Below are 23,154 nucleotides of genomic sequence, written 5' to 3' on the forward strand. Positions count from 1 at the left end.
CCCAGCCCCCGGAGTCTGGAGAGTGTGTGACCTTTCTGGGTCCTTCAACTGTGAATCTACATGGTGACACGGATTTCTTTTTCAACAGTTAATGTGAGCCTAATGGGTGACGTATTGAACTGGTCAAGTATTTCATGGGGATTCCCCCTTAAAATTAGAAAAGAATCTTCCAGGTAGAGTGCATTTACCTAAGTTGTATTGCAAGGCCCGTGTCAAGCACGTCCGACTGTCGGGTGTTCGATGGTCAATTGGCGCCTGACCCTCGGTTTCCGTGGACAGTAGTACTGTGACCTTTCCCAATGTGGCCTCCGCCTCTGAATGTTAACACAGGAACTTGAGGAGAAGTTGTTGAGTTGGTAACAGGTCACAGGGGGAGAAAACACAGTCCCTCCTGGGCTCCGCGGTCATGCCGGGTGGGACAGAGACGTCTTCGAAGACGCTCGCCAGTGCGCATGTTGACTCCAGCCCCAGTCTGAGACTTTGCTCTCGGGTGATCACGGGCGGGTGGTGTTGATTCCTGAACGTGTTTGCTGGGATCACGAGTGTTGGGACGGACCAGCTTCTCTGCTCAGCGTTGCGGACGGGTCATTGCAGGACGGTGTCTGCCGCGTCAGAGTTTGTGCCAGGCCAGAAGCAACGGCGTGAAACGCGATGGAGGCCTCCGTCGGTCGATGGGCGTTCTTTTCCTGCGGGCAGGGCGGGTCGCGTGGCCAGGCAGACTCAGACTCTGCCGTCGCAGAGATGCCCGGTGGCGCTTACCGGCGGCGCTTACCGCGGTGCTCGGTCGGGAGGTCGCGCTTCCGCTCTGTGGAGCTCGGACTGTTTCCGTTTCCACACCCCGCGAAGGGGGTGTTCAGGCTACACGACTGACTGACTCACGCCAAACGCCCGGCACGGCGTCCAGTCTCGGAGCTGCGCAGTCCCTCGGGCCCTACCCTCCTTCTTCCAGATGAGGGAGACTGTGACGTCTCCCACATTAGAGCCCCTGGAAAACGCCCTACCGGAAATAAAGGTCATGGGTGTCCCTTCTAGGAAAACAGTGACACAGAGGACCCCTTTTCCTCTGGGTCCGTCTGCTAGTCGCACACGTTGTGAGTGGTGAGGAGAGGGGCGTCCCGTGCGGAGGGAGGACCGAGGAGACCGTGCTGGGCTGCGCAGCGGGGACGTGAAGGGCCAGGCCACTGTCAGACTGGAGTGGGTGGGCTTGGGGGCCGCTCAGCAGCGTGGGAAGTTGGACTTCGTGGGATGACACGGACCTCAATAAAATATATTTATATTTATTGCGTATATTTATGTTAATTTTAGTTTTATAGTTCTTTTTGGAGGGAGAAAATTATTCTTCACTTAAAAACTTTTATTTGGAAGTAATTTCACACCCCCAGAAAGTGTGTAAGACTCAGAACAGTGCAGGTAGAGCCCGGTGGCCCAGACCTGTACGCCGGCGTGTGCACCGTGAACACGGGGCTCCCCTGCTTGTCCCGTGAGCATGGGGGGGGCTGGTGCACGCAACACGTGAGTGTCCGCCATCCACACGAAGAAGACGGGCAGAGTGGTGCCTTCCTGAACCACGTGAGAGGAAGCTGCTTGTGTTGTGGTTCTTGCCTTCTGCAGGCTTCAGTGTGCCTTTTCTGAGAACTGCTCTACAGGTCACAGCGCCGTCACCAGCCTCAGTAAACTGCACCCGGGGAAAGGAGCTTTGGTCCCCTTGCAGCCTTGACATTCTCGACTCAGTACTATTCTCGACGGGGTTTTTTATTTAAAAGTGACGTTTCTATACCTTAAAATTATATAAACGTAGAGAGAGCTTACACGACACTCAAAAGGTACAACTGTTCTGGGCCTCCGCCTCTCGGGGAATATGTATGTATTATACATATGTGATATGAATGCATGGATGTGAAATACACATTAGAATAGGTTTTTGCTTTATTTTTAGACGGAGCTAGATCTGAGAGAGTTTTGTAGCTGCCTCGTTGACATTTAATCAGGCACAGGCTGGCGTTCGCGTTGTTGGTGTTTGGTTCGCTGAGCGCACAGCCTGGCCCGGGCGGCTGGGCTTAGCGGCGTGTTCACTGCTAGAACGCCCACCCCGCCTCCAGCGCGAAACCGGCCGCCGCCCCCCCCCCCCGCCCCCCGCTGGCCCCCGAGTCCTCTGACTGGCTGTCCTTCTTCTGTCCGCACGCAGATCCCGCTCACCAGCTCTGGGGCCGTGCCCTACCTCGAGTTCCTGTCCAGGTTCGGTGGGATTGACCCAAATGTTATAAAGAGGTAAGTGGGTTTTTTGTTGTTGTTTGTATGGAAACGGGAACTTGGAGACGATAAGAGGTAGGACCTAAGGTCATTAGAGCTGCTCGCACTGACAGGCGTGTGTAGAAGGCAAGTTGGTACTTGTCCCCGGTGGAAGATGACGATGGAGTCAATCCCCAGTCACACCTGTGTTGCAGCTTCCGCTCCTGGCCCGCGGGGGAGGCGGGCCGCGGGAATGGGCACGGCGCGGGCGGTGGGGGGCCTCCTGGCCGTCAGCGCACAGGGCGAGCTGGAGGGTCTGCCGGGGGACTGCCCCCGGGGCCCCGGTGCGGATGAGGGGGACGCTGACCGCGAGGGAAAGCACCAGCGGCTCCTGGAAGCCGTCACGGCCCTCGATGATGGACACGGACGGGGTGGAAACTGGCCGAGAGGTCTGAGGCCGGTCCGAAGGCGTCCGAGTTCACTGTCAGCGCGGAAGGGTCGGGAGAAAGGCCCGTCCTCTCCGATCTGCTCGAGCCCTTTCAGCCGTCGCCCTCGTGGGCCGCTGCGAGGAAGCCGCTGAGCAGAGTCAGATCACGGAAGACCGTGGAGCCGCCTGTCACCCGGGAAGAGGCTGCGGGCGCCTGCCCGCAGAGAGGTGGCATTCCGCGGAACCTGCTGGGCCCGCTCCGGGTGGGACCCCGTCGTGCTGAGGAACCGCCAGGCGGAGCAGCTGGTTCTCCCCGAGAGGAAGGCACGGTCAGCCCTGGCCCCCGCTGGACACGTGCTTGGCGGCTGGGAGGCCGGGACCCCCCTGGGGCGCGAGGTGTCCAGCCTTCCCTGTGAGAAGCAGCAGCCAGTGGGAGGCCCTCTGCTGACCCCCGCGGAGAGGGCTTCTCGCAGAGCCATGGGCCTGGGAGGGGCGAGGGTGCGCCGAGCAGAGCTTCCGCGGGCCTGGGCCCTGCGGTCCTACTACGAGGCCAGGGCTCAAAGAGAGAAGAGAATCAAAAGCAGAAAGCACCGCCGAGTTCTGGAGAAAGGAAAGGCCAAGGAAGTTCTCCCAGAGTTCGAGAAGCTGGGGAAGGTCAGGCCTCCTGCTGCGCTGAGAGGCCTGGAAAAGCTGGGCAAGGCCAGAGTGACGGAGCGGATGAGCCTGAGGCACCAGAGCAGCGGGAGTCGGGCACGGTCAAAGGCGGCTGTGGCCCAGTACGACGTGGGGGCGCGCCAGGCTCTGCAGGAGCGGTGGGCCGGGAGCAGAGAACTGACACGGAAACTCCGGGCGGCCCCCTGAAGTGAGGGAGAGGAGGGCGGCTCAGAAGGACAGGGTGACCTGCTTGTCCCGGCTGTGGTGGGTGAGGCACAGGTGGCAGCGGATGGACCAAACCCCTGGGTGGCCAGGTATCACTCCGGGGCCGCGAAAGCGGCCAGAAGCCAGGAGGAGCCTGGACAGCATCCAGCGCCCGTGGCCAGCGAGGCTCCTGACGGTGGAGGGGAAGGAAGACCAGGGGCAGGGACAGGAGTTTTGGGGAAAGAGTTTGAGGAAGGGCGATCACTCGGGAAGAAGCCTGGACTCAGCCAGGCTGCCGGGCCAGCGGGCAGGTGGCAAACAGAAGATTCCAGCAGCCGAGAGGCGTTGTCTGAGCTGGGGACACCGTCTCCAGAATTCAGCAGGGACAGGCATCTGTGCAGGGAGCGACCGGTGGGCTCGGCGAGGACAGTTCTGCCGGCCCGGAGAGGGGGGCCTGCCGCGGAAGAGGAGGAGCCCCCGGTGCTGCCGGGGCCGGGGCCGGGGCCGGGGCGAGCAGAGGCTCTGCAGGAGCCAGCGGAGCGGGGCAGGGAAGGGTGCTGTCACAGTCAGGAGCTGCCCGGGCCGGGCCGGAAAGGCAGCCGCGGGGCAGGAGCCGCGTGGGCAGCCCGGTGCTCCCAAGGAGGAGGAGAGGGAGCGCAGGGTCGGCCTCCGGCGCCTCCTCGCCCCGACACCCCCTCCTGCCGAGTCCTTGGGCGCCCCCACGACCACAGAGGAGCTGGAAGGGAACGGGACAGAGGCCGCCAGCAAATGACACGGGAAGCTTTTGCAGGAGACAATGTCGTCAGAGACTTCCTAAAGGAGAAGAGGGACGCTGTGGAGGCAAGTAAGCCGACGGACATGGACTTGACTCTGCCTGGTTGGGGTGCGTGGGCTGGTGGGGGCCTGAGGCCCGGTGCCAGGAGGAGACGCCGGGTTCTCCTTAAAGCCCCCGAAGGTCCTCCAAGACAAGACAAGAACTTGCCATATGTGATTATCAGTGAGAGGCGGAACATCCATGCAGCAGCTCACCAGGTACGGGGGCTTCCGTATCCATTCGCCCACCATCAGCAATTCGAGAGGACCATCCGGACCCCTATAGGGTCTACGTGGAACACCCAGAGGGCCTTCCAGAAGCTGGCTGCACCGAAGGTCGTCACCACGCCCGGCCACGTCATCAAGCCCGTGAAAGCAGAGGATGTGGGCTCCCGGGCTTCCTCGAGATCGGGTCTCTCTGTCATGGGGAGGAATCCAAGACGACCCTCCACACGCCACCAAAAACAGCCGAAGAAAAACTCTAAAGGTTGAGTCGCCCGAGGAGTGACACCCTGGCACCCAGAGCCAGGGGCCCCGCCTCTCCCGTGGCCGCCCGGCTCGTGCCGCCCGCGGGGTGTGTCCGAAACTGCCCGGCACGCCGCGGGCGCCGTGGGGCCGCGTCTTAGAGTCAGAGGCGTTTACGTCTATTAAAAAAACTGTTTAGAAAAGATTCTAACACCCATATAGGGTATTTTCCAGAATAATAGAAGCAATACTATGTTAAAAAAGGGAAACATAGCAAATTAAAATCAGATTAACATATTATATGCAATGCATGTCAGATTTGGAAGTAATTTTAATTTTGCAGTAAAAAACATTAAGATGCCAAATTTAAAGTTTGTTCATTTTTATATAATTTAAGTGTCTGTCAGTGGAAGGTGATTACATTTTGGTAGCCAGAAGTTAAATATGTTTAAAAACATCTTTGAATGAGCTTCTTTGTATTTCGTAGCTTTAGCATGGGGCTCATTTGCTTTATCTGCAAAATGGGAGTGTTACAGTGTGAACTTCAGTTCTGTTTCCTCTGTAAAGTTTTTCATTCTAGTGTGTGGTTTAGGAAATACTGTTTTAGTAAAAATAAGTTCACTTAGATTGTCTGCTCTAAATGAGTAAGCCTCGTTTCCTCATGAATTGTATAAATTTGGTCCTGAAATAGCAACTTTTGGTGTGGACGCTGCCATGACGGAGTCTGTCGTGGCGGCAGCAGCGGCGGAGGAATTAGCGCAGTGGGCGGGGGGAGCGGGGGGAGCGGGGGAGCGGGGGGCTGCGGTCCAGTGGGTACGGCGTTTCCGTTTTGTAAGATGACGAAGTTCTGGTGACCTGTTACGCAACAATGTGAATTTACTTAACATAATAAACTGTACTTTAAAAAATGGTCAAGATGGTAAATGTTGTGTGTTTTTTGCTTGTTTGCTTTTTACCACAGTTAAAAAAAAGGTCAGAATTAGTACAGAAGTTCCAACAAGCCTGTCGGAGTACTCGATCCGGGCCTTCTCTGTGCTGTGTTTAGTTACTGCTCAGGAAGTGGGGGGCTGCGGTGATCTCCAGGGTCATCCAAAAGAATGACGTACCGTAGACTGCGTTTATAGACTGCGTATTTATGCCCTTGACCTGAAACCATCTCCGCTAGGGGCACCCTTGATGAGTGGATAGTAACTTAATTTCACATTCTTTGTTGAGAAAGCTGAACATCTGTAAACACAGAAAGCAGGAGGGTTCTTTGTATTTAAATTTTGAAACATCAGTCTAATAACTAATTTGAAATTAAAAGCAGTAGTTGCTCCTTACACAAAAAGGGCTAGATGTTTAAACTAAATTGGAAAGACTTCTGACTGCCTGAGAAGAGAAGATGAATTCTGTTTGTTGAAGATGGTGCATTACAGTTAACGGGGGCTTCTCTTTCTAGTAATGTGGTAGCATAAATTCATGAACAGCACTTCCGCTGAAAACAACTGAAATCCCGGGTAAAAGGTAAAATCCTTGAATGCATTACTGAGCTGGTAAGAAAGCTAGTAACCCCCAGAGGCCAAACGTGCAGTGAAAATTGGGATCCAAAGAAGTGAGTCTTCTAAAAAGCCAACTGTTACCTCGAGGGTATTGGCCAAGTCCTGGTGAATCCGTGTGTCGGTTTTGTTGGCCCTTCGGAGGGAAGGGGATGAGAGACGAAGCCGAGAGGGCTGCCCCAGGGGGCAGAGCCTAAGAGAAGGTCAGTCCACACAGAGGTCGGACGCCTGTACCCCCGGGAAGGAGAGCACCCCAGAAGGGCCCACAGGAAGCGCACCTGTTTGAACACTGGCCCCGGGGGGACAGGGAAAGGTTGTAATTGCAAGTTGGTCTCCATGCCGGTGTGTGCCTGCAGTGGTGCTGTCCGTGTCTTGAAAAGTCTCAGGCTAGGGATTCACTTAAAACCGGCCCGGAGCTGGGGACGCCCTCCTGTGAGGAATCCATCTTCAGCCCAGCCCTTCAAGAATGTCCCCAGGGGAAGCGCCAAGTAACATCGGACCACGAAAGAAAACCTCGAAAACACATTGAAGAGTCAAGCAACGCAGACTTAAAACCGGTAGCAACAATAGCCAGCAGAGTACCAGACGCAGAATCCGAAAGCAGTGTTTTAACGACGAAAGAAACGAAAGGATGGATTCAATACATACATACGAAAGAAGAGGTAATAAAAGTAAAGATTTGAAGAAGTACAAAATGAAACTTCTGGCCCCGAAAGCTACCGTCACGGTAGCTGCACACTTCATCGGACGGGCAGACACAGCGGGCTGCGCCCAGCCGCAGAGAGCGTCAGGGCGGCGGAAGGCAGCCCCGGAGAAGTTGCCCAGCGCGCAGCAGGGGGAGACAACGATGCAGAATGTGGAAGGAGGACTGAGACACGGGGAGGAGGGGAAGACGAGGCCTCTAATACACTTCTCGTTGGATTTATCGATACATGAGAGAGAGAGCAGGACAGAGGTGATATTTGGGAAGATACTGGCTGAGAATATCAAGCCAGACAACAAAAAAGCGCAGAGACACATCACAGTGGAACTACAGAACGTCAGAATCGGAGGGGAGCTGTTAGACACTCTGAGAAGAAGAGGCGAATTGATTTCAGGGGGGCGACAAGGAGAGGTAGAAAAGGCAGTGGGGGGACATCTCTTCCGTGTGCTGAAATGAAGTACTGGCCACTGTAGAATTCTGCGCTGTTTGTAAGAGTAGGAGTAAGAGCCTTTCCTTTGGGAATCCCTAGAACCTTCTCTTCTTCTTGCCACAGTTACGCTCATCTGCCGATAATGGGGTGTCTGGAAAAGGGGGAACTAGCTGCCCCCTTGGCCCAAGGTGTGGAAGGTTACCTGTCAACGAGATCTCGCATACTTTTCTCAGATCTCGCATAAAAACAACGGGCAGCCTTTGCCGTCCGCGAATTATCGGGTCACGAGGCTTGGCTGGGACTCAGGACACTGACGGAGCTGCGGCCCAGGTTCCCCGAGTCGGTGGCGGTGGCACCGATGCGGGTCCCTGTGCTTCACTTCCGGGAACACGGGTGGGGAGGTCCCGTGTCGCCAGCTGGCACTGGGTGCCCTCCCCACACGGGAGAGTTCTCCGGGAATGCCCGAGAGTGGCTGGTTCAGTGGGAAGGCACGTGAAGATTGGAGAGGACGTTTTGCTTATTAAAGACATTTAAGACCTGGAATGACACAAAAGCTTCTGTTGCTCTGAGTGCACGAGAGCCGGCAAGGACGAGACGGGAACTACTGTCACATCTAGCGGGGAGGGCCTCCCGTCATTTGTGGGGATGGTGGTGTCATCATCAACCCTCAGAAGCATCAAAGGGATTATTCTACTTAATAAATTGAGCCTTTTTGAAGCTATATTTTATTGATTATGCTATCACAGTTGTCCCATTTTTTTCTCCCCGTTATCCCTCTCTGCCCTGCAACCTTTCCCACCAGCATCCCCCCGCCTTAGTTCACGTCCGTGGGTCGTACATGTAAGTTCTTTGGCTGCTCCATTTCCGATACTGTTTACCCTCCCCCTGTCTGTTTTCTACCTACCGTCTGTGCTGCTTATTCCCTGTGCATTTCCCTCCCCCTCCCCACTGATAACCCTCCATGCGATCTCCACTTCCGTGACTCTGTTCCTGTTCTAGTTGTTTGCTTAGCTTTTTTTTTGTTTTTGTTTTTTAGGTTCAGTTATTGATAGTTGTGAGTTTGTTGTCATTTTACTGTTCATATTTTTGGTCATCTTCTTCTTAGGTAAATCCCTTTCTCATTTCATAAAATAAGGGCTTGGTGATGATGAACTCCTTTAACCTGACCTTACCTGGGAAGCACTTTATCTGCTCTTCATTCTAAATGATAGCTTTGCTGGATAGAGTCATCTTGGATGTAGGTCCTTGCCTTTCATGACTTTGAGTACTTCTTTCCAGCCCCTTCTTGTCTGCAAGGTTTCTTCTGAGAAATCAGCTGTTAGTATTATGGGAACTCATTTGTAAGTAACTGCTTTTCTCTTGCTGCTTTTAAGATTGTCTCCTTATCTTTAATCTTGGCTAATGTAATGATGATGTGCCTTGGTGTGTTCCTCCTTGGGTCCAGCTTCTTTGGGACTCTCTGAGCCTCCTGGACTTCCTGGAAGTCTATTTCCTTTGCCAGATTGCGGAAGTTCTCCTTCACTATTTGTTTAAATAAGTTTTCAACTTCTTGCTCTTCCCCTTCTTCTTTTGGCACCCCTATGATTTGGATGTTGGAACGTTTAAAGTTGTCCTAGAGGTTTCTTAACCTCTCCTCATTTTTTGAATTCTTGTTTCTTCATTCTGTTCTGGTTGAATGTTTATTTTTTCCTTCTGGTTCACATTGTTGATTTGAGTCCCATTTTCCTTCCCATCACTGTTGGTTCCCTGTACATTTTCCTTTATTTCACTTTTCATAGCCTTCACTTCTTCCTTTATTTCATGACCATATTCAACCAGTTCTGTGAGCATCCTGATGACCAGTGTTTTGAACTGTGCTGATAGGTTGGCTATGTCTTTATCGCTTAGTTCTGTATTTTTTTTTTTTTGGAGCTTTGATTTGTTCCTTCATTTGGGCCATAATTTTTGTCTTGGTGAGCCCGGTAGGTAGTAAGGGGCGGAGCCTTAGGCCCTCACCAAGGCGGGGCAGCCACGCTGCTGTGTTGTGGTGCCGTCTGTGGGGGAGGGGTCGGAGAGGGGACAGTGCTGCTTGCTTGGCTCTCGGCTGGCTTTCAGTCACTCCCCCACTCCCCACAGGCAAATTGCGCCCTTTTAGTGCCGATTCCTGGGCAGATGGGTTTGGGTACATTCTAGGACTCTGTGGGCCCCTCCAACGAACTCTCCTGTGAGGCCGGGAGTTTCTTTCGCCACCGCAACCCCCACAGGTGTTTTCAGCCAGAGGTCTGGGGCTTCGTTTCCCTGCACTGGGACCCTGGTTGCGGGTCTCTCCCACCCCCAGGCTGTTCCCTCCGGATTCCCCACGTGCAGATGTGGGACCGCCTGCTCCACCAGCCACCTGCCTTGCCTGGTCCTCTCCGCCCTGGCTGCCTGTCTCTGCCCCTCCTACCGGCCTGGGTGAATGTTTCTTTAACTCCTTGGTTGTCAGACTTCCACAGACTTTGATGTTCTGGCAGCTCTGGTTATTTTTTGTTTTTAAATTTGTCACTGCCCTTCTTTTGTTTGTGCAAGGAGGCAAAGTGTATCTACCTACGCCTCCATCTTGGCCGGAAGTCAGCTTGAACCTTTTTTTTCCCTGATGGACATGTAGGACACTTCTGCACATGGACTGATGTCTTCCGCGTATTCCATAACCCACGTGGCAGTCGGCACAAAGCCACCTCCTCGAAGCACAGCTACAACCGTCAACATCCAAGACACTCACAGCACCTTAGGCGGACTTTGGGAAAGCTTTCTGGGCGCCGCACAGAAGAGCCACCCACAGGTCCGAAGAAGAACTTACTGAAGAGCCCGAGAAGTATGTTGAAGCCGAGTTGGCTCACCAAGACCGTGCATCAGCCTTCGGGGCGTTAGTGGACAGAGCAGGGGTGAAGCTGATCCAGCAGGTAGACTGTGACGAAGGAGAAGGGAGGCAGGCCCTGGGCCCCGAGAAGCAGGAGTTGGGAGGAGAAAGATTGCTTGCTACCGAGAAACTCCAGAAAGGGGACCCGCACAGAAGAAGCCGTCTGCACGTCACTTTGAACTTGAATGCTTTTAGGGGCCACTTCAATTTGGACAGCTTGCTTGAATTTTGGCAGATTGAAGACATGATCAAATGAATGAGAACCATTAAAAAGTAAAGACTAAGTAAAATAAAAACACTTTCAGATAAAGACTTGTTCATCTTCTGCAGATCTTGACTAAAGGAGCGTCTAAAAGATAACGCTGAAGGCAGAAGAAACGGGATCCCAGGTGGCCCTCTGTGGTCTGTCCCCCCCAGCAGGTGGGGACTCCGCTGCTCCCCCCCCCGTCCCCTGTACTCAAACCCAAGACTGCCTTGGGGTCACCGGCTCGGGGCCTTGAGCAGGTTGTCCCGTCTGCAGCTCTCCCCCTGCAGGCCACTCTGCCAGGCCCTGCAGGTCAGCACTCCGTGTGACCGCCACCTAGAACGTGGGCTCCGTGAGCACAAGGACCTTTATCAGTTCTTTTGTTCGGTGAGTCCCAAGCCCCTGGCACAGTGTTCGGCACATAGTAGGTGCTTACCACGTATGTGTTGAAGAAATGGAAAAACTGCAGTGAAAACACCCGTAGTCAGCAACCTGAATGAATCTCACGGACATAAGATTGAGTGAAGGAGCAAGAAACAAAAGCATCTCCTATTCACGTGACATTCCAAAAAGACACCTTGAATTGTATTTTTTAAGGATGCATACCTAGGTGGTAAAATTGTAACCAAATGAAAGGAAATGGCGTCTTCCATGCTAGGAGAGCAGTTACTCCCAGGAGGAGGCAAAACATCACAACTAGAAAGGACGGTGGTGGTGGTGGTGGTGGGGCCTTTTTGAACTTGGCTTTGATTCTTCATTTGGGTAATTGTTAAACTTTGCATATGTTCTGTGTACTTCTCTGCAAATAGTTAGATTTCATAATAACAATGTGAAGCTCAAGGAATTTAATGAGCAGATTAAACACAGCTGAAGAAATAAGTGACCTGAGAGACTGGTCAGAAAACATTAGCCGGAAAGCGGCACAGCGATGCAGAAGAGGTACTAGGAATTCTGGGAAGAGAGGGGTGAGAGACGGGGTGGGGGTAATATCCCAAGGAACAGTGGCTGAGAATTTTCCAGAACCGATGAAAGGCAGTCCCCTGCAGTTTCAAGAAGCAGAATCTCAAGCAGGATTAAAAGCAGGAGCAGAGACGGGAACCCCAAAGCCAAAGCCAAATGTCAGCATTTAGACAAAAGTGACTTCTGAGCAGTAACAAAGCAGACCGGGAGAGAGCGGTGTACTCACTGCAGTGTGTCGAAAGAGAGGCCCTAGTTTCATCGTGCAGCTGATGGAACTGTCTTTCAGCATTCCCTGTGCCGAAATGAAGACACGCTCACTGGAACGCGGTCTGCCCCTGCCGGCCCGGGACCCCGGTGCGCCGGTGGGATTCGGGTGGAAGGACCTGATCCAGGCCGAAGGTCAGAGGTGACGGAAGGGGAAGGAGGAGCACAGACAGCAGCCGGGCGTGGTGAACGCTGAGCTAATCCGCTGACTACGGGAAGGCTGCTCACAACCGTGGGAAATGACGATGCTCCCGGGATTTAAAAACTGAATGAGAGTAACATGCAGGGTCATGGTAATGTTGCAGTTGAGAGGAGGGGCTGGAATCCAATGCTCTGGAGCTGTTACCTGGTCCGGTAGGAAGATACGAGTTTTGATTCACTTAGACTCTGCAAAGTATGCAGGTTGCAATTTCCAGAGCAACTGTTAAAAGAGTAAAAACCAAGTAACTCACACACTTAACAGAAGCAAAGCAAACAGAATGATAATAATAGGATTAACCAACCCAAAAGAAAGGGTGAAGGGGGCAGGGCAAATGGAAAACATAAATGTATCAGTAATTATAATAAATGTTCCACTTTTAACGCAAAGGCTGACTAGGTAACAAACGGTAAAATTTGCTGAGAGGAACACCGAAGTGTGTTCATAGAATGGTTAAAGTGAAAGGGCTTAAAACATACCTTTCCAATGAACACCAAAGAAAACTGATGGCAGTAGCTCAACATCAGACCGTGGACCATTCCCCAGAAGCAGACACCGAGAGGGAGTTTGGGGCGGCAGGGATCAGGGAAGACCTCGTGGAGAGCAGGGGCCCTGGGCCTGGGCCGGCAGGGGGACAGGCCGAGCCCCGTGTGAGGCGGCCGGCGGCCATCACCCGCTGCTGTGGGGAGGGGCAGGTCATTGCGGACAGCCGGCTGGCCAGGTGCAGGCCCCACGGCGTCTCTTCCGCTGACGGTGCACACACAGGCCTCTGTCCGAGTTTTATCCTGCGCGTGCTAAACACGCTACCAATCGTGTTTTCTGTGTCACATGTAATTAAAACTATTAACATATAGCCCTGGCTGGCGTAGCTCAGTGGATTGAGTGTGGGCTGCAAACCAAAGCGTCGCAGGTTTGATACCCAGGCAGGGCACATGCCTGGGTTGTGGGCCAGGTCCCCAGTGGAGGCCACATGAGAGGCAACTACACTTGATGTTTCTCTCCCTCTCCTCCTCCCTCCCTTTCCCTCTCTAAAAGTAAATAAGTAAAATCTTTTCATTATAGAATAAAATAAGATTTTATTTATTTTTAGAGAGGGAAAGGGAGGGAGAAAGAGAGACAGAGAGAAACATCAATGTGCGGTTGCTGGGGGCCATGGCCTGCAACCCAGGCATGTGCCCTGACTGGGAATCGAACCTGCGATGCTTTGGTTTGCAGCCCGCGCTCAATCCACTGAGCTACGCCAGCCAGGGCTTTAAATAAAATCTTTTTTAAAAACTATAAAAATAATGACATTTAACAGAATGTAAGACTGGATTCCTGACAAGGTGCCGTCTTCAACTTGGGCAGGCCACCCAGCCCCTCTGAGCCTGTGTCCTCCTGGGTAAAACAAGTGTAATTTCTGCCTGAAGTGTCCCGGTGGCTTGCCCCTCCCCTCGCCCGGAGTCCGGACTCCTGGCTGTGGCCCCCAGCACCGCAGGGCTGGTGCCTGCCTCCAGCTCCCGCTCATCGGGTCCCTCCGCCTGTCCCCGCTGGGTGTCCCACCACGGGGGTGTGCTGCCTCTGCCTGGCCCCCAGAGCGTCTCTCCCTGGCGGACGGCTCCTGGCTCCGGGCTCCGGGCTCCTGAGCTTGCGGGTCTGGCCGTCCCGCATCAAGAAGAGCTGTTCCAGCTCCCCCTGGTCCGCCATCTCGCTCCCTGCGCGCCGTGATTTCCTTCAGGGCTCCCGTGGTTGTCGCGGCCCACGCCGCCCATCTGTGTATGTTCCGTCTGCCGCTGTCACCGCTGCCGCTAAGCGTGTCTGAGGCTGGAAACGGTGTCCCAGGCTGCCCGGCGGCCCCAGGCCCGGGCGTCGGTGGCGGGCTGAGCCGTGTGACGGGAGAAGCAGCACCCCCGGCGTGTTCCTCGCGCCCACGCCGGCCCTCCCCGTGTGCCCCCAAGAGGGGCGCTCTCCAGGGGTCTCCGCGCAGCTGCCTCAGGGCCAGTGCAGCCCCGAGTGCAGTTAGTGAACCCGAAGGAGCCGCGGCATGGCACAGACTCACACCCACCCGCAAGTCCCTGCGAGTGGCTGGGGTGCGCCACCGCGTGGACGGGGGACCGCGGGGTCGGGACACAGCGCCGCAGCAGAGGGGGTGGGGGTGGGCCTGGGAGCCAGACCACCAGGGTCTGCCCCAGGCGCCTCCACGTCCTCACGGGCGACCGTCGGCCCCTCAGTCTCCTCCGCACGCGGGAAGAGGACGGCCCCTAACCCGCAGAGCGGCCCTGAGCGGGGAACGAGGGGAGGCGTGGCTACAGGCGTGCTCCCTGAGTGCAGGCCCTGGTTGCTCCGGGGCCGCCCGCCCTCCGGAGGAGGGGTTGGTGTCGCAGACCGGACACCGAGGCGGGGAGGGGGTGAGTGAGCGGCCCAGGGTCATGCTCCTGGCAGATGGTAGTGCGTAAGAAACATGTCGTGTTTAAAAATACGTACTTGAGAAATCCCGATCGTTGGGATCTCTGAATGTGCTGCATGAACGTTTACTTACTCGGTTAGAACATTTTAACAGTTTTTACTTCTGATTTTCAGGGACAGCAGGCATGAAATGAGGGGCTGTCGGACCCTGAAAGAACTGGAGCTCCAAGTAGGAGAAAAGGTGAGAGGGCTTTCAGCAATCTTCTCCCCGCCCTTTGCCCGACGCCCTTGTTCGAGAGGGCAGACCATGCGGGCGGGGCCCCGTCCTGTCACCGGGCCACGTCCTGCCGTCGGTAGTCTCGTGTCAGAGTGGTCTGGCTGAGCGGGGCCCTCGCCAGCCCGCGTGAACGCCGGCGCCCATGTGGCCGCAGCCCCCTCTGACCACACCTGCTGACCACGGGCACCCCAGGGGCCCTGGAATCGCAATCGCTTCGGTGCTGACCTGCGGTCACTGTGCGTACGGCTGCCCTTGCCGGTCTGGTCTCACGGGGAAGCGAGGTTTTCCGTGACCGGAGAGAAGTGCCGCCCTCCGGCAGTACATGCCGATCGGGCGCAGCAGGCCGAACACCCAGGCGGCGGCACGCACAGCGAGGGACCTGTGGTGCGGCAGGACCGAGCCGCTCAGCCGCCGGGGCCGCCCCGTGCGCCGCCCAGGGGTGGGACGCCAGGGCCCGCGCCGCTCGTGGGGGGTGGGGGGCGGCGCTCACGTGGTCCGGCATCGGGACCTGTCCCTCCCACGAGCAGCCGCGGGTCCCGGCCTGATTTACTCGATGCAATGTGTGTGTTTGAAACGGGACACGTTTTTTTCCCTTTCTGAACTCTTCCGAGATTTTCATACTTTTGAAAATCGAAACGAGCCAGAGACCCACAGAGCGTGGGTCTGGATTCTGCTGGCTGACGCTGCGACCGCGAGGGCGCGCGTGTGCGAGCCCCGCGCACTCCCAGGAAGCCCGTCGCCGTCGCCGACGCTGGTGGGGACGGGCCCCGAGTGCACGCTTCCTCCGTCGCGGCCCACGTGTTGCCCCGTGAGGAATGCCCATGGGATGGACGTTCTGGGGGGTTCGCGTCGTTTGCCTTTTCATAATCACCGCTACGGGAGCTTCTCCTGGGGAAGTCCTCCGTGCGCGACAGCCCTGTCAACTCGAATCCCGCTTCCGGTCAGTGGTGCCTCCTCACGGTCAGTGTGCAGTGGGCGGCGGCGGTGGGACTCGGAATGACCGAAAACACGGCTCCGGGGAGGAAAGCCCAGTGGGCAGCCTTCCACCTGGCCCCTCCCCGGCCCCTCCCACTGATCCCCTGGGTGGGGGCAGCCCTCCAGTGGGGGGAGCAGCAGGTTAAACCGTGCAGCCTTCCTGTAGCTCCTGGTGCGAACAAGACGGTGGCCGTAGAAGGCAGAGGAGCGGGGATTGATGTCCTGGGGACCCGTGCGTTCAGGCCAGCGGGAGCTGCGGCCGGGTCCCACCCACAACCACAGCCCTGGACGGGCAGGCGCAGTGGCACCAGACTGGCCTGGGGACCCGGTCAGACCCGGGTTTCTGCCCTGGGCGCTGCCACTTCCCAGCCAGGTGGCCTCGGGCAAGTCCTTGCCATCGGCTCCCTTCATCCGTCGGAGGGGGCAATAGCGCCCGCCCTGGTGTGCTGCCGTGCGTGTGGCTTGGAAATGCCCGGCAGCGAGGCCTGGAGGACCTGGCCGGCGCAGCCAAGGCGAGGACGGTCACTGCAGCTTCCTGGAAAGTACAGGCGTGTCCTCCCCTCGCAGCCACCCCAGCTGGAGCAGAACAGATCCAACACGCTCCTCGACTGCCTGCCGTGCGCAGCAGCGCGCCCTGGGGTCAGACTCGGGCCCTGCGGCCGGCCCACGCACGGGCGTGGGGGCCTCCGCGGTCCGGGAGTGGAAGGGTGCTGCGCGTTCTGTTTGGATGGCAGCCCCGGGGCTCGCTGGAGCCCAGAACGCGTGTGAATGTCTCTGGGGGATGGGAGCCGGCCTCCGCTAAGTGTAGGTGTGGCCTCGCCTTTCTAGGCCAACAGAGAATGAGCAGTTGGCCCCGCAAACTGGCCCAGCCCCAGTTTGCTTGTTTTTCCACCTTGTTTCCTCGGGCAGCGAGCTCGGAGTGACGCTGGGTCCTCAGCCCCTCCCTGCCCACGTGCACGGGGACCCTCCGACACGGGTTCGAGGTCGCGCTCACTCCCCGGCCGAGCCCTGCAGCTCTGGGTCTGCTCGTCTCCCCCTGCCGCCGGGGGAGAAGGGGGTGCTCTCCAGGCCCCACCGCCCCCGGGGCTGTGCGTGAGGGGGCTGCTGTGTGACCCCCCGGGGCCCTGGATCTGGGGGGAGACGAAGCTCTGGAAGCCCGTGGGGTGCTCGGGGTGTCGGGATGTCGTGTCACCTGCACGCAGGTTCCCCTCCGGGCCTCGCATGCCCTGGCCCTTTTGGCCCCGGTGTGTCACTCGGTCACAGACCTGACTGTGCTTTCTCTCCTTTGGCTCCTCCTCCGCGCCTTTGACTGGACGGGTAGCGGGGACCCTGGTCCCCAGGTCCTCTGCTTTCCTGGTCCTGTAGGAGACAGAGGGACTGGGTGGGAACCGGCACGCCGGCCGCAAGCGTGGGCTCGGCCGCTCCGTCTGCACGGGGGGGCTCTGGGCAGGTCTCCGCCGTCCTGCCCCGACTTCAGGGCCGTGAGAAGAATGAGTGAGAGTGAGTGTTAGACCCCCTGCCCCCCCAGGGAGGCCAGTTCTCAGCAGCCACTGAAACCCCGTCTGTGGTGGGCTCTACCCGCCACCAGGTGGCTCCCCCTCAGCCTCCTCCCGAGGCGTTGGGTGGTTCCAGCCTGTGAGACTCGGAGAACCCCGGCGGAACCAGCCGAGGCCGTGAAGGAAGAAGGTCTCGGCCCACCCGGGAGGAAGTCAGGAGGGTGTGCAGACCCAGAGTCACGGACTCGCATCTCTGTTGGTCGTGAGCACGTGGCCAGCCCGGCCGGACCTGCATGTTCTGCAACCTCGAGTTCTGTCCAGTGTGTTCTGCCCTCCCAGCGTGACCCTTCACAAACACGGGGAGGCTTCTCCCCGCTACCCACAGCCTGGAATTAGGTTCCGCAGCCGAACCAGCCTCTGGTGGCGGCGTTGTCCCCGTGGGCCTGCGTGCTCCCTGCAGCCGTGCTGGGGGTCTAGAGAGACAGGAAGCGTAGCTGACCTCCCTGAGCGCACAGCGGGTGTTGGGGAATGTCGTGACGCTCCCCCCCCCGCACACACAGAAAGGTTCTTCCTAAGTGAAGGCTGGAGTTCCAGAGTGTGTCATTCGGTTACAGACAGGGGAGAGAAAGATTAAATAAACACGCCTCAGGCCCCAAGCTGTTTGCTGCCTGCCGTAGCACACCGCCGCCCAAGTCAGGGGGGCTGCTTCCAGCCTGGGCGCCGCCGTGCCAGAACGTCCGGTCTGCCCGGCCGGCCGTGCCTCGCGGGTCTGTCGGACGGCCGGCCATCCGGCACAGGCTTTACGGGCTTGCCCTGGTTCTGCCGATGCAGCCGGCGTCATTTCAGAGGCAGTTAGGAGGCGATCAGGGCACTGAGCTGCTTGCTTGGTCTGTGATGTCCTCGTGCAGGAGAGACGAAAGAGATGGGTAGATCCATTTTCTTAAACAGGTGAGTTTTTTCTAAAAGAGAAACTTAAATTATGGCTTGAGGGATAAAGAAACAATTGCCAGAATCACAGCCATTTTATAAACACGCCCTAGCGTGATAACACCGCGCTGGCGTGGACGAATGTACCGGCGTGCAGGCCGTGTGCCCGGCGAGAAGACCGTCAAACCCAGATGGGGCCCTTCGCTGAGACACACACAGGCTTCCTACTCCCCCAACCCCACTCCCGCCAGCTCTGCCGTGGCGCTCTCGGCATTCATTGCCTCTTTCAGCGGGTATTTGAACACATCTCATCTCCTCTTTCATCCGAGGGAAATATTAGCATATCGCAGAGCTGTTGGGACAGATTGCATCTGAGGCACTCGCCCCTCCCCGCGGAAGAGCCCATCAATCATAGCTGAACACAGTGATTAATAATGTCACAGCTCTCCCTCGTGCGTCTGCGTGCGCCCGAGCGCAGACTGGTGCTTGCATTGTGATCCAGAGAGTTTCGCACAGCAAAACAGCCACTTGCCATTTTATATTAAAAAAAAAAAAAAAAGATGCTGAAAACACCCTCCAGAAACTATTTTTGTTGCTCTATTATTAATTTACTAAAGGCTTCATCGGGAAACTAAAGCAAAGATTCCATTACATCAGAATTTGTAATTATTTCAGACTTCAGTTTATCCTTAAAAAAAAAAAAAAAAAGCTTCTTTCTGTACGTAGCAGACCGGCAGCACAAATACGACCGCAGGGGTGAACGTTTGAGGCAGGTTGGGGGCAGAGAGCCGGGGTGCAAGGCTGGGACTTGCCCCGCCGGGCGCACCGCCGCACCCCGGCACGCGCCGTCGGAGTGACCCCAGCCCATGACCCTCCGCAGACCCTTCCTCGGCTGTGACCCGGGAGATGGCCTGCAGGGTTACTGTTGAGATTCTCCGTGGGAATAAGTATGATGTGAGCGTCCCACAATGCTGGACGTTACTCAGAACATCGGGGTTTTCCTTTGGAGGAGGTCAGACGTGAGGCATTCTCTTGTGCACCGTCGTCACACGATAGCGTGCGGTCGTTTACGGTTTGAAGCTGCAGAGGGGAGGGACCAGGGGGCCGTGTGCCGAGGGCGCCCATGTTTCTGGGGCTCGGGGCTCCCCACTGTCAATAGGGCAAGTCGCAGCCTCCGACTGTGCTCCTCACCCACCTCCCACGGCCTCGCCCTCGTCTTAGTAAACGGGTCTGGCATTCACCGAGTTGTTCAAGGGCAAAAATCTAGGACTGGCCTTGGTGCCTGTCTCTGCCTTACTGGCCCCTCTGCTGCTCCAGTCAGGTCCAGCCTGTTGTGTCCTGAAATCGGTCCCGAACACATCACCTCTGTCCACCCCCACTGCCCCCGCGGTCCCCGCCCCAGGCTTTGTCAACACCCCCAGAGTCACTCCTCCCCCCACCCCCCGGCCCTTACCCTCTGTCCCGCAGGACACCCAGAGTCACTGTTCCCATGTTGGTCAGACCCCTTCCAGCCCCGCAGGTCCAGATGCCGGCCTTCGGGGGCCTGGCTTACGGCGCTCTCCCGGGGAGGTCACCGCAGGGGGATGCCATGAGTGCACCGTCTGAGACTGTGCGTGTTCTCTTTTTTTCCTAAGATTTAACTTATTTATTTTTAGAGAGGGAAGGGAGGGGGAGAGAGAGAGAGAGAAACATCAATGTGCGCTTGCTGGGGGCCGTGGCCTGCAACCCAGGCATGTGCCCTGACTGGGAATCGAACCTGCGACACTTTGGTTCGTGGCCCGTGCTCCATCCACTGAGCTACGCCAGCCAGGGCTCTGTGCGTGTCCTTTAATACATCAGACGGGCCGAGGCTTCGGTTGTTTCCTCGGAGCGAGCGCCTCCTCTGCCTCGCTCCCTGCTGTGACTTCGGCGCCTCGAGCAGACCCTGGCACCACCCGAGGTGCGCCCACTGAACGTCCCGGGTGAGTCAGTGAAGTTAGCACGCACAGGCCTGGGAGCCGCCGGGAACGGCTTCCCGAGAGAGGCCGAGCTGGGAGCTTCAGCTGGGCCCTGGCTGGCGGTTCCCTGCCCAGGGCGGGGTGGAGGGTGCGGGTGAGGCCGCTTCCAGGGCTGCAGTCTGGCGGGAGGAGGGGCCCTGGGGAAGCGGGGGCGGCGGAGAGGGCCGGCGGGCGGAAGCTGCCCCGTGACCATTCCACGGAGGGCTCTGTTTCTCCGGGCGGGAGGGGACCCGTCCGTTTTGAAAGGTAGGCTGGAGGAGGAGAGGGGCGAACCTGAAGATTGGGCGTCAACCCTGAAGCATGCAGTGTGGCGTGGCCGTGGAGGGGGTGGTGGCCGTGGCTCCTTGAAGGTGTCTGACCGGGGAGGGGCCTGAGGAAGGAGGTGCCAGCAGAGCAGTCCTCTCTGGCCGCAGGGGTGCCTGTGATGGGACTCGGGAGGAGCCGGTCACCTGTCACCGTCAGCGGCAGCCTATGTTTGCCAAGTGCCCCTGGTGTGTGTGTGTGTGGGGGGCACACGTGGGGTCCCCGGGAAGTGATCGGCTTGCCCGCCCCTGGGTGCAGCCCTGTTCTGTGAGTCGGCTCACAGGGGTCAGGGGGTCGGGGTGACAGGGGCCCCTGTGTTCTCGGCCTGCGGTGCCTGGGGTGGAGCCCGTCCTGGGAGTGTGGCCTGGGTTGGCCGGAGAGGAGAGACGGGAAGCATTCTAGATCCGGCAACCTTTTTAAGGCCTCAGGTGTTCAGACTGGGGCTTATTTCTCTAGCACTGTCGGAAGGTCCATGGGTAGATAAAGTTTCCTATTAGAAGTCTTCAAGCCCTGGCCAGGTGGCTCGGTTGGTTGGAGCGTCGTCCTGCACACCAAAAGTTTGCAGGTTTGATTCCCGGGCGGGGCGCTTGTGGAAGGCAGCCATTCTGTGTTTCTCTCACGTCAGTGCTTCTCTCTCTCTCCCCCCCACCCCCCTTTTCTCTCTCTCCCTGAAAACATATCTGCCAGTGAGGGTTTTAAAAAAAGTCTTTAAACGGCATGTTGCAGATAAGCATTTTAAAAATGAAAGTCGAGTGTGGGGGGAGGGTTACGTGGCTGGTGGGGCCCAGAATGGCAAGTTTTCCTTCTCCCCGTGGCCGCAAGGAAACCCCACACCCGATGTCTGGATTTTTGCTCCGTTACAGCGACCGTGACTTTGAGGTCGTCGTCGTAGCTCCTTTTGGGTCAGCTCTGTGTTTTCATGTGTTTCTCGTTTCGACGTCTTTTTATGTAAGCTCGTTCAAGCTTTGGTAAAGGCAGGGTTCGCGCGTGAGCAGTAAGTGGTGGCTGCGCAGCCCTGGGCCTGTGCGGGAGGCGAGCACTAGCGCGGAGGGAGAGTGACCCCTGGGCAGCCGGGGGGAGGGGGGCGAAGGAGCCTTGGTGACCGTGAGCCGCGCCCCTCCCACACGCCCCTCCCACACGCCCCCCGGATTGAAAGTTTGTGTTGATGAGCTTCCGAATGTACTCTAATTTTTTCTTATCTGGTTTGGCTCATTTCTGCCAGCTGGTAAATAGGAAATGTTCACGGTAGGAAGCCAATACTCTGCGGAGTGTAAACAGATGGAATCGATATAAAGTGACAAGGCAGACCGCGCCGCGGCGAGCGCGGAGCCGGGCGCGGAGGGTGGCAGCCGCCGCCGCGCGCTCGTTCCGGTTCGTTTCGCCCTGAGTGGCGCTGGCGCTGCACAGCTGTGCGGAGCGCCCCTCCCTCCCTCCGCGCTGATAATGACAATTCCAGAGAAAAACTTTAATTAAAGATTTTATACGAAATAGCCAAAAGTAGAATAATAAGGAAAATGAGCGTTGATGTGTTCATTGTACGAGAACTCCTTTTTCCTGGTTTCGTTTGAAAAATGTGCTCCTTGAACGAACAATGAATGTGGTAGCGGTGACGGGAAGGTGCGGGGTGACAGCCGTGGTGGATGCAGGAGCCTGCGTTCCGCTGCGGGGCCGGACGCGGGTGCCAGCTCTCTGCTGGGGCGGGAGGGGGAGGCTGGGGCCAGGCCGCAGGCAGGCGCGGGGCGCTCCCCGGCCCCTTCCGCCCGAGGCCGGGGCAGAGGAGGCAGCTCGGGTGAGGGCGAACAGGGGACAGCGGAGGGGCTGGTGAGGGTGCGGCTGTCCGTGGGAGGCTGAGCTCCTGTGTGAGGCTGGGCTCCGGCGGGAAGAAGCTTCGCCCTCCTGCGGGGCAGGGGGCCAGGCCCAGAAGGGGGTGTGCCCCCTGAGGGGAATGCGGGCCTCGGGAGACCCGAGGCCTTTTCGGGCCTTTCCCGGAGGGCATGATTATGTGGCTCACGGCTTTCCTTCCCTGAGCGCAAAGTGCTGCAGAAAGAATTTTAAACAAAGAACCGCAGAGTAATAATAACACCCACTGTTAGCAGTTCACCGAACCATCCAGACTCGGTGGGGTACAGACACGGAGCCATCTGAGTCTTCGCCTCGCACTGCTGGTTCCCAAGCAGGCGCTAGCGCGCCGCCGCCGCCTCCGTCCCGGGAGGACGGCTGCCGGGGGCGGGTCTCGGGCTTCCTGGCCACACTGGTGCAGACGAGCCGGCACAGGCTGGCCCGGGCCGGGCTGCAGCCTCGCGCTCTGGTCCCGTCTCGGCCTCTTCCCTCCTTCCAGCTGCTGGGGGGGCTGTGAGGGGCGGGGGAGGGAGCAGGCCCTTCTCCCTGTACCGTTTCTCCCTGCCCCGTGTCCCCCTGCCCCATGTTCCCCTGCCCCGTGTCCCCCTGCCCCATGTTCCCCTGCCCCGTGTCCCCCTGCCCCGTGTCCCCCTGCCCCGTGTCCCCCTGCCCCGTGTCCCCCTGCCCCGTGTCCTCCCTGCCCTGTGTCCCCCCTGCACCGTGTCCCCCTGCCCCGTGTCCTCCTGCCCCGTGTCCCCCTGCACCGTGTCCTCCCTGCACAGGCTGCTCTCCAGCAGGGCACACGGGGCGGGGGCAGGGCAGTGCCCTGGGGGCCTCCAAACTTAGGGTTCCTACCGAGGAGGCTCCACCGCCTCCTCAGGCCGCTCGGGTCCCCTGGCCTGATGAGCAGCCCCTGGAAGCAGGACCGCTTACCTGCTGCCTTTCTC

General features: G+C 57.7%; 2 protein-coding genes across 2 annotated transcripts in view; both read left to right on the forward strand.

The window, feature by feature from the left end:
* Window positions 1-23,154, forward strand: part of EFCAB6 (EF-hand calcium binding domain 6) — a 147,575-nt gene that overhangs the window by 18,143 nt on the left and 106,278 nt on the right. The window contains exons 6-7 of the mRNA XM_045835134.1: window positions 2,186-2,268; window positions 14,568-14,634. Of these exons, the coding sequence (XP_045691090.1) occupies window positions 2,186-2,268; window positions 14,568-14,634 (150 nt within the window). The remainder of the gene's footprint in view (window positions 1-2,185; window positions 2,269-14,567; window positions 14,635-23,154) is intronic.
* Window positions 2,483-4,819, forward strand: LOC123816203 (U3 small nucleolar RNA-associated protein 14 homolog A-like). The gene is given in 5 exon segments (XM_045835050.1): window positions 2,483-2,659; window positions 2,662-2,868; window positions 3,029-4,119; window positions 4,121-4,254; window positions 4,257-4,819. Coding segments are annotated over 5 exon segments (2,172 nt in total).

The sequence above is a fragment of the Phyllostomus hastatus genome, unplaced genomic scaffold (genome assembly GCF_019186645.2).
Source record: "Phyllostomus hastatus isolate PE091 unplaced genomic scaffold, TTU_PhHast_1.1 phas_contig_198, whole genome shotgun sequence".
Classification (NCBI taxonomy): Eukaryota; Metazoa; Chordata; class Mammalia; order Chiroptera; family Phyllostomidae; genus Phyllostomus; species Phyllostomus hastatus.